Genomic DNA, 11,214 nt, shown 5'->3' on the forward strand with positions numbered 1-11,214 from the left:
GTCAATTATACAATTGGAGCCCTTTGAATCATTATAAAGACAAGAAATTCTCCCTCCCAAGCAATGCGGGGCCCATTCACCACCAATTTTCACCTAGTATAAAAAAATTGTGTTATGGATTGTTGACTATTTATAAAAGTTTTGAGGATAGAGATTTTTAGCTCAGATAGGATTCTTTCACAGTCTTTTAAACTGTAAGCGTTGCATTCATTCCAAATATACCACATACAACTACGCTAAAGATCACTTGGATTACCTCCCCAAACTGCCAATAACTCTACCACCACCCGTTGGGGCATCCTAAAAGAGTGAAAAATCGATGCCCATAAAGACCTAGCTGCATCACAATGAAGCCCTAAATGGTCGATAGTTCCCTCACTCTTTTTGCAGATGGAACACCAATTGATTAACGTAAGGTGTCTCCTCCTTAAGTTGTCCAAAGTCAGAATCCTCCCTTGAGCTACCGGCCATATGAAGAAAGCTGCTATTGAGGGGTACTTTTTCCACTGTATGCTTTTCCAGGGAAAGGAATGTTCAGCCGTGATATGTAATATTTGATAGAAGGATCTAACCTCAAACTTTTTCCTTGAATAAATCCACCCCATTTGATCCTCACAGTTTTCCCTCACTCTGAGTGAGTACAAGAGGTTGAGGAGGGAAGAGACCAATTCCTCCTCCCAATCTTGCATTTATGTTAAAGATGCATTCATCATGTTTAACCATAATTTCCATGTGTATCACGTCATCACAAAAAAATAAAAATAAAAGAAAATAAGCACATGATCATATGCTAATCTGATAAGCACGTGAATTTAAGATTCTATATACAGGAATTGGGAGAGATACTCGAACCCCCGCAGTTTAGGGATTGAATTTTTAAATTTAAAGTTTTGGGAGACTTTTCTATTCATCTCATAGTTTGGAGTAGAAAATTGCAATTTACCCTTAAAAGTAATAGAACAATATAGAAGGCTAATTATAATAGATCTATCTTATATTTACTCGTTCACATTTCAACCTCCCTGTGTGGAGTAATTTCAAAGCAATGACTGTTGTGTTCGCATATCCTCACGAAAATATTGTTTTCTGATGAGATAGGAACTTGTAGACGTATATGAGTAACTATATATTAGTTTATCTGTCCAGGTAGGCTATCTATCAGCTTCTATAAGATCAGTGGCTGATGCGAGGGTGGGTGACACAATTACACACTACAGCAGAAAGGCAGAAAAATCACTGCCTGGATATGAGGAAGCCACTCCTATGGTGTTCTGTGGCCTGTTTCCTGTTGATGCAGAACAGTATTGATCTATTGCTTGTTCTCATTGGTTTTCTAGTTCTAGAATGGATCTTTGTGCTTCTGTATCTCTGGCATCATCCAATTTTATCCTTTTTGTTGCCAGGTTCCCTGAATTACGTGATGCCCTCGAGAAACTACAACTTAATGATGCTGCATTGAAGGTACAGTACATGACTAGTATGCCATATGAATGGGCAATTTTATTTTAAGTTTTTTAGCCATAAATGTATCTTATACTTGTATGAAAACTTATGTTGTGTTTTAATAGTCAAGCTTTGATGTGAAAGATTAGAATTTTCAACATTTTCTAATTTGTGCATGGTAAGAAATGATTACCTCCAGTGTACTTGGGCTTTTGCCAATTCCTACGATCAATAAAATCTTATTTACCGATAAAAAAAAAAAAGAAATGTGTAAATAAAAAAAAGAAATGATTACCTGCTTAAAAAAACAAAGAAAAAGAAAACTGTAAACATTGATTAGCAGGTCTAAAAGAACTTATTATCTGAGTTATAGTCTTAAAAAATATCATTTTTCTACTTGGAGTTAGGTGCTTGTCTTAGGCATAATGTGTTATAAGATGAAGGATTTGCTTCAGATGCTCCAAAGGATTTGCAACTTTTAGTCCCAAATTCTGTCCACATCAAAAAAGAAACAATCTTGAAATTTACATATGTGAATTTGGTCAGAAACTCTTGAAACCTTCAAAAGTTCAAAGAACTTGATTAGTAATCGGTTGGATGTCCCTTTAGAAGTTTTAAGATGGCATTTCTTTATTTCAATCATTTCTATGTTTCAACAAAATTTCAATAAAGGTTTGGTTTGAAAAATGTGATTTTGTTAGAAGGATTGAAATAGTAGAGGACCTAAGATTCGTGCTTTGTTGAACAATGTGTTCTTTTGAAACCTTCTGTTTTAATTGAAAGGATTAAATCTTAAGTTCTAATTTGCACTTTCTTCAACTTGTTCTTAAGCTTTCTTGCCCTCTGAAAGAACAAATTTTAACTTTATCTTAAACCGTTTAATTATCAACAATGATACCCTATTCTTTATGAACAGGGTTTAGGTAGTTTTATTGTTTGATATGAAACCAAGGGCAGTCCCAAGGCATAAAACCTTACATAATTACCAAACTATTCATCCTAATTGTTTATTTCAAGTTGCTTGAGTTTCTGGAACAAGTTGACTTCCTCATGTACATTTGGTGTATCATTAAGGTGTGATACACCAAACGTTTGGCATCTGTAGAGAGGGAGCTGACGTTGACAAACTAAAATAAATAACAAATTTTATTTTCCCTTTGTTTTTGGCAGTTTGAGCCGGAGACCTCAAGTGCGATGGGTTTTGGCTTTCGGTGTGGATTCTTGGGTCTTCTCCACATGGAAATAGTTCAGGTTTGCTTTATTTTTGATCGCCTCCTATTCTTTTATGGGGCCGTTGAAACATTCGGCTGTAAATCCTAGTTAGGTGTTTCTCTTGTATACGTCCTATCTTGTGTACTTAGGCCATTCCTATTGTTTTCACTAATAAAGTTTCTGATTACTTGTAAAAAAACACCAACTGTTTTCTTCAGTACTTTAAACTACATCTGAGCTTTTCAAGTTTTGTATTTTCCCTTATATGATTTCTATATTCTACAGGAGAGGCTTGAGAGAGAATACAATTTGAGCCTGATAACAACAGCTCCAAGTGTTGTGTACAGAGTGAATTGTGTAAATGGTGATATTGTAATTCTGCTTGATCCTAAGCTCAATGCATTTTCTTTATCTACGTATTTCTAGAATATAAGATGGATTATAATGTTTTATTTCTTACTAAACAGTTATCTCTGCATAGGGTCCAAACTCTTAAGGGGCACAGGGAACTCAAAATTTTGATTAAGTGGAAACATATAATTTCCTTTTTCAAGATAACTCTATCAATGGTCAATATGACATGCTTTTATAGGATTTTAGCATGGGTGTAATGTTCTCCCACCGTAGCCTTTAACAATATATTCATGTGCCTTGGGGACGGAAATTCAGGAGCAATGAAATGGGGACATTTTTGGGAAGTGAGTTTAGGAAATCGGCATGAGTGATGTGTTTTCATTGCTTCATATTTCCTTTGGTATTAGGAAAATCTATTAGCAAGCCTTTTTTTACATGCACAACACCATTGAAGTGGGTCCCACAATGATGACAAAGTATTGGTGTTTTAACTTTTATATAACTATGATGGGTCCCACTACAAGTGGTGTGCTGACACACTAGGCTTGCAAGTAGCAAAACTCATAGTATTATACCGGTTTGTCTCATTTCTCAGACGGTTTCTCCTATCATATTAGATATTGTCTTTTTTGTTTGTAGGTGAGTATTTGCCCGTTTCATTTTGTTATGGTTGCACTTCCATTGGCTGCTTTGTCAAATTAAGATTCTTGTCCTTTATATTTAATTCTTCCCAACATGTTTGTCCATTTCAGAAAAAAAATCATCACTTTTCCAAATTTCCACTTCAGCCTTTAAGTTTCATTTCCATTTTCCATATTAATTTTGAAAAAAAAAAGGTTATATAGGCAAGTGTGGACAATTTAGTGGGATGAAATTCAATGTAATCTTCAATTTGTGTGTCTATGCTACAGATTTGTTACATTGTTCAAATGTATTATCTTTCGACTTTATCAGTAACTGATATTCATACTGCTACTTCGCGCCTTTTCTTTAATCTGATCTATATTTTTTTAATGGTTTTGATCTTTTTTTATCCTGTATATGCAATAGATCTCTCTCTCTCTCTCTCTCTCTCTCTCTCATAAATAGATGTCATGTCGATCTCATTTCAATGTTCAATCTTGACATTCTTGAAGGTTGAGTGCTCGAATCCATCTTTACTTCCTGAACCTGGAAAAAGGAGGTCGATTGAGGAGCCAGTTGTTAAGGTTCTTTCTTGTACCTTGAAATACTCACTGCTTCAACAAAGTGCTAAATTAATGAAGACAAAACAGCTTTTTGGCCTTGCAAACCTATATGTTATTTCACTTTAAATAATGCTTACAGATTGAGCTGCTTACGCCGAAAGACTATATTGGTCCACTTATGGAGCTGGCTCAAGACAGAAGGGGGGAGTTTAAAGAAATGAAATACATTACTGAGAATAGAGCATCACTCACCTATGAATTACCTCTAGCAGAGGTGACATTTTAGTCGTATTGGCTTGATCAACTCCCCAACTCCCTCGTAGATCTCTGTTAAGCTAATGCTCGCTTTTCTGGTGCTGCCCTGTTTCATTTTATTCTTTTTTTTTAACCTAAATTGTTTCCGATCTTTATATGACAGATGGTAGGCGATTTCTTTGACCAGCTGAAGTCCAGAAGTAAGGGATATGCTAGCATGGAATATTCATTTATTGGGTAAATACATGTAATTTTTGTCAGCTAATTATACTTCCTGTGTACTTGGACTTCACCTATTACATTGCGTTTAATAAAATTTTTTAACTTATAAAAAAAAAAAAAAAAAAATTTGTCAGCTAATAAATTCATATGGAACGTAAGCTTCTTGACGATCTTTTATGATCTTATGTGGACTTAACGTAGGATCTAAAATAATTGGTTTAAACTTATGCAATAGTTTGGTTGCTGAAATTATAGAGCTGAAACATTGTTCGTGAATTTTTTCTGTATTAAGGTAGCAATTATCTTTCCTTTTCTTTCTTTCTTTCTCCTCCTCCCACATCCCCTCAGTGGTAGGTTGGGGGATTGGATGTTTGAAAATTATGATCTTCCTGTTCAAACTGAGAATAAACTCTTTTGACAGGATTCAGATGAAATTCCATTGGTTCACCAGTGATGGAGAACCATTTTAACTTTTCTTTCCTCTGTTGCTTGCTATATACTAGGTATCAAACTAGATAAAATTTGCATTTCATACATTATACATTATCATGTAACCAGATGCAGCATCCTTTTTGAGATGGACCAGTTTACTGCATTTATTCAACGACAACAGTAATGGACCAATGGTCATTTAGTGCAATCCATTTATTCAACAGCTCCTCAAAATTTTCACATGAGAGGATACCAAAGGTTTTCTTTTTCTTTTTTCTTTTTAAGAGGATGCCAGAGGTTTGCATTTTATACATGATAAATTATCGTGTAACCAGAACAGCATTTGTTTTTAGATGGACCAGTTTACAGCATTCATTCAACAATAATGATCATTTAGTGCAATCCAGTTATTCAACAGCCCTTCAAATTTTCATATGAGAGGATGCCACCATTGATTATAGCAGGATACCGGTAGCATGTTTGTGATGGTACTTTTTGTTTTGTGAAATGAATCATTTTTTTTTTTTTTTTTTAAAGTTCTAAGAATCAAGCATTCTCACATTTCACTTTTCTGGCTTAACTGGTGATGTTGATAAATGCTTTTTTTGGGCAATAACTTATCAGTTCTTCACACTTATGATTTCCAGGTACAAGGAAAGTGAATTGTTAAAACTGGACATTCAGATTAATGGTGATACTGTAGAACCGTTGGCAACTATTGTGCACAGGGACAAGGTAATTCAAGTTTTGTTCAATTCATGATCATTGTATGTTATGTTTATGTTTTTTGAAAAAAAAAATTGTTTGTGAGGCCGTGTTATTAATTAATTTATTCATATGCGATATTGTCTTGTCAGTTAAAAAAAAAAGTTGTCAGACTCTAAATTCTGAGCTGGACACTTTGATGTATGGGTGTCAATATTTAGTGTACACAAAGGTGTTATGAAATAAATTCGAGCTGCTTTTTTCTTTTCTTTTTATTTTTTTTTCAGGCATATGCTGTGGGTAGAGCTTTGACTCAAAAGCTGAAAGAGCTTATACCAAGACAGATGTTTAAAGTGCCTATCCAAGTAAGGTTCATATTCTTTTTATGTAGGAGTTTAAGTTCTGCAAAGCTGCAGCATGCTAATATGCCTTTGAGTAGTGCTACAAACCATACTCCCATCCCACTCCTATCGTACTATGTAAAATGTGGCACTTTTATCGTGCTTGGATCATCCTTTATTTTTTTAAAGAAGAAATTTAAAGGCTGATGGGAAATACCACCTCATCATAGTGGGATGAGGTGTACTGATAAGAAAAAGAGAGTGGGATGAGGTGTGGTTTTTAGAATTTTCCTATTCCATTTTCTTCTGGACTAAAGTCCCCATCATTTTGACTGCTAAAATAAAACAACTTGATAACACAATTTAACCATAATTAATGTTTGTGTGATAGAACTGTTGCCTTTGTAAACTGACCTGTCTAGTTATGCTAACTTGGTTTTAGCAATTGTGTACTATTTCCATGACAGGCATGCATAGGTGCAAAAGTTATTGCTAGCGAATCTTTATCGGCAATTAGGAAGGATGTTTTATCTAAATGCTATGGTAAGATGACAATCTTTGACTTTAAGAATGAGCAATTATCTATAAAGCCTAAACGAGAAAGATTCTGTCCATGTCATACTTATCTTGGGGAAGTAGATAAAACTTTTCTTCATGAGGCTTTTTTTTCCTGATAAGTAAGAATCTAAGATGATTTATTAATGAGTGAATTTAAGTACACAGGATATATACAATAGATACCCACAACTAGAAAGATCAAAGAGGTACTGAAAGCTAAAGTCGGAAGAACATATACCTGCAGTCAACCAGAGATAAAGTGTTCAAAGAAAGATACTCTTAAGTTCCTCCTCAGTCTTCTCGCAATCCTTGAAGTGTCTATCATTCCTCTCCTCTCCTTCAATATCCACCACATTAGACAGATGGGATCATTTTTTCCATAGAGCTTCACTTTGTTGGTTATCAAACCAACCTTTCCAGCACAATAGAAAGTCCACCCGCTGTGGCATTACCCATTCCAGTCTCAGAAGGCTAAACTATTCTTCATGGCATATATAGCTGTCAGATTTTTAATTCTGGGGAAACTCAAATACTTTTTTCTCACCCTCATCTATTGGTGTGTATATGTAAGTATATATTGTCATGGAGGAGGACACATGTTATGCAACCTTTTTTCAAATAAATAAAAATTATTGGTTATAATTTTTCCGTCGTTGTCCCTAGCATGACTGATGTTTATTACTTCATAATGTTGCTTTCTTTTTAATTCTCGTAGGTGGGGATATAACAAGGAAGAAGAAACTGCTTAAAAAACAGGTGCCGCACTTGCCAAAATGCATTTACTAATTCATATTTGTATTGATCTTGTGAGACGTGAAGGCATAGGATCCTTTTTTTTTTTTTTGGGGGGGGGGTTGAAAAGTTCAGATCTGGGGTAATCTGAGATCTTGAGAATGTCAATCTAGATTCTAGACCTACTAAATTGTGATTGACCTCCCAATTCCCCCTTGGTTGTGAGAGATCTGACTTCCAAACTTTAGGAATCTTTTTGGGAGGTTTGTCCGTGGTTTATTTCATCCCATGTGCATTGGTGTGTATTTGCTAGTCTCTTTAATGAATAAAGAATTCAGATGAAAAAGGTAATGAAAAGAATGGCAAGATAATGGAAAGAAAAGTTGCTTAATGTCTAATAGTAGGATCTGTTCTAAACTAGAAATAGTGTGGACTTGAGATATTTGATTTGACCTATATGACAGTGGATTATTCCTATAATATGAAGTTTCTGATTTAGAGTTGGTATTGGCCATAAGTGTTTTCCTACCTTTGTTGTTATCAGGCTGAAGGGAAGAAAAGAATGAAAGCAATTGGTAAAGTTGATGTACCTCAAGAAGCCTTCATGGCTGTGTTGAAACTTGAAAAGGAGGTACTATGATCAGATTTCTTTGTAGTTTGTAACATTATATGAGAAGCTATAGCAATTTTTGCGTTTGTCTTAGTATAGTAGGGTTAGTTTAGATCCACATACTGATGGACTTCTTTTCATGATTATCATTATGAAAAATGATACTCCCACCGAGAAAGGGTACCGAGAATGTGTACCGAATATTATTTTGTGTTTTTTTTTTCTTAAACATTTGTGTGTGTTTTTTAGTATTTAAAAAAAAAACACACAAAATGCTATTCGGTACACATTATCGGTACCCTTTCTCGGTGGGAGTAGCAGGACCCTATCGACTATCATTATTCACTGATTTTGGCCATCTGTTCCTAACCTGTGAATAAATAGTTCTATAAGAGCTATTCCCATTTGATCTAGCTGATTGAACCAATCTCTCTCTCTCTCTCTCAAAGAAAAAAAAAAATAATTTACGCATCTGTAGCCTCATCAAGAAACACTACAGGTAAAGCTCTTTTGGTTGATCCTCAAGACATTGATTCCCTCAATGCAATTTATCAACTACTCTTTATGACGCTAATTATTAAAACACTTGTGAATTATATTTATTTTTTAGTTTCTTGAATTTAGATATTTAATTTATGGCATATAAATAAATACGAGGGGGATTCAAGTTAAAAATAATTTCTTATTTTTTTAAAGTCCAACAGTTGAAAATATCTATATATAAGATTGTCTTTGGGACGAGTTCTCTTCTATTTGTTGAGTTTATAAAAGGATTAACTCAATAATAAGAATATATTTACATTTAGAATAGAGAAAATTAATAAATAAGCTGTGTATACACCTTTTAAAAATGGTCGCTCAACGTTGGAAACTTATTTGGTTAAGTAGAAGAACACTTATTGGGTTTTGCAGGATTATGTATTTATTAATTAGATTTTCAATTTTATCATTTTGGTTTTTGATTTGTAATTCTTTGAATCTTTTTCAATATGACCTCTATGTCAATTTTTCGTTAACTCCACATGTGACATGCAACAAGGTTAAGAATTTAAAAAATATAAAAGTAGTTTTGAAAATTTTAAAAATCACTTAAAAAATTCGAAAGTAATTTTAAAAACTAAGAAATTTAAAATGGAGACCATCCTCGTCGACTTTTTCTGTTTTAACACTGCCTTATATGCATTTTTGTGTGCTTTTATTTTTGTTGGATTTTATCTTTTGAGTTGTTTATGGATTTTAAAAAATAGTTGATTTTTATCTTTTTTTTGGATTTATATCTTTTGATATACTTTTTTTAAATTCCTATTTTGAAATGATTTTGAGGTTTTATAAAAAAAATTTATTTAAAACAATTTTTTTATCGTTATTAATTATTTTAGGCAAATAGTAAGATATGTTGGATTTTTATTAAATTATTTAAAATAATTATATACTATTTAAAATTTTATTATCACTAATTATACATGATAATACAATATTTTAAGTGATTTTACATATTAATTATTTAAATAATAATTATTTAAAATGTGTTGATTGACTTGATAAAATTAAGATAAAGAAAATAAAATCACTTTTGACAATGTCACAATAAAAAAAGAGAAACTCTCTAGACCGGTCGGGTGACATTTCCTACTTTACATCGACCAATAAAATCTCAACATATATGAGACTAATGCATTTTATAGTGTGGTCTAGTTTATTGAAACCTTTCTCTCCCCTCTCCCAGTGCCTCTCTCTCCTGGTACGAACCCCTCTCTCTTCTCTTTTGACAATATTTTTTGAAGCTCTTCCACTGAACTTCAAAACAACAGCAATGCCCCCTTTCACTTTTTTGAAGCTAATCGTTTCTTGATTTGGATCTTGCAAACTAGAAAAGATTCTTGTTTATTGCTAAATGACTTACATTATTCTATAGTTTTTTGATTAATCAAATGCACCCAGTTACATTTTTAACAAAGAAATATCACACATGTAAGTGGCTGATCAATCGGTAAAGAAAAAAAGGAATACTCAAAATTGAATCAAGAATAAAGAAATATCAGATTAAATACAAAATTTCTCTCTATACAGAGTACTCAAAATCTCTCTTGCTCAACCCATTAGAAAAACAAGAAACAAGAAAAAAAAAAAAAAAAAAAAGAACAGAACAAAACAGAAAAGTCTATCAGCATGCCTCTATGTAGCTTTCTCTAATCCTTGTTAAAAAAAATCGGGTTGTGTTTCGAGATCTACTGAGAGAACTTGTGAGCCTGAAAAAAAGTGTTCAGCCTCACCCACTTATATCTTTCTCCAATGGAAGAACCACTTTGATGAAAACTTTGGACAGTACAACATCAAATGCTTGCATAAAGACATGACTATTGAGGGTTTGAGAGAGAGAGAGAGAGAGCAACAATCGAAGGAGAGGGAGGGAGAGATAGGGGTTTCAAAGGAGAGAGAGTATTTTAGAGAGAGAGTGATGGGGGAGGAGAGAGGGGAAGAAATGACAGAAAATAAATACATTTAATCAGTTGCATTTGGCTGTATTGTCTATTTTGCTACAATCCATATGTGGCGACTCCTTATTCGCGGGTGTAAAAGCGGGTATTATACCCGACCGACTGGTAGCGTCCCCCATAAAAAAAATCAAAATAATATTTTAAATACGCCGGAAAGTGTGGTGAAAATATTTTTCCGAATTTGTTTTGAGTGGAAATAAACATAGCTTGAGATTAGTTTAATGATAATAAGATTTTAAGGTATATAAGTTTTGCACATGAGTGTACTGATAATCGATACCGATAGTTGAGGATCGATAACTAGAGTTTTTATTTTTCTTTTACCTATTTTTTAAACATCTTTAAATATTTTTTAAAAAATAATATAAAATTTTATTAATAATCACTTTATTAACCATTAAGAAAATTTCGATCAAACTATCGAACAAAGCATGGTTCCTTAGCATTTCTCTTAGCACAATCCAAAATGTAAATTTCAGACACTTCTTTTAAAAAAATAATCTATTATTAAAATATATATTTTTTTATAAATTCTAGATTTACTTTTTTTTTTTTATACGCAATCTACCGATATCATTTTTATTTTGAAAAGTGATGTAATCACAAAAAAATTACACAAAATAATATCACAAACTACATCATTTTATAGGAGTATTTTTATATAA

General features: G+C 33.1%; 1 protein-coding gene across 2 annotated transcripts in view; it reads left to right on the top strand.

Moving 5' to 3' along the window:
- Positions 1-8,467, top strand: part of LOC121248938 (translation factor GUF1 homolog, chloroplastic) — a 26,917-nt gene extending 18,450 nt beyond the window's left edge. Inside the window, exons 11-22 of one of the 2 annotated variants that reach the window (XR_005937547.1) lie at positions 1,147-1,301; positions 1,404-1,461; positions 2,614-2,694; positions 2,941-3,027; positions 4,146-4,217; positions 4,336-4,470; positions 4,615-4,688; positions 5,753-5,840; positions 6,098-6,175; positions 6,594-6,694; positions 7,425-7,465; positions 7,986-8,144. Coding sequence is in view for 1 of the 2 variants with exons in the window: in XM_041147553.1 (XP_041003487.1) it covers positions 1,147-1,301; positions 1,404-1,461; positions 2,614-2,694; positions 2,941-3,027; positions 4,146-4,217; positions 4,336-4,470; positions 4,615-4,688; positions 5,753-5,840; positions 6,098-6,175; positions 6,619-6,694; positions 7,425-7,465; positions 7,986-8,081 (1,041 nt within the window). In the remaining variant the exon portion in view is untranslated. Of the gene's footprint in view, positions 1-1,146; positions 1,302-1,403; positions 1,462-2,613; positions 2,695-2,940; positions 3,028-4,145; positions 4,218-4,335; positions 4,471-4,614; positions 4,689-5,752; positions 5,841-6,097; positions 6,176-6,593; positions 6,695-7,424; positions 7,466-7,985 lie in introns of both variants that reach the window. The other variant, XM_041147553.1, reaches the window with a different exon arrangement.
- The last annotated feature ends 2,747 nt before the right edge of the window (positions 8,468-11,214 follow it).

The sequence above is a fragment of the Juglans microcarpa x Juglans regia genome, chromosome 2D (assembly GCF_004785595.1).
Source record: "Juglans microcarpa x Juglans regia isolate MS1-56 chromosome 2D, Jm3101_v1.0, whole genome shotgun sequence".
NCBI classification, from domain to species: domain Eukaryota; kingdom Viridiplantae; phylum Streptophyta; class Magnoliopsida; order Fagales; family Juglandaceae; genus Juglans; species Juglans microcarpa x Juglans regia.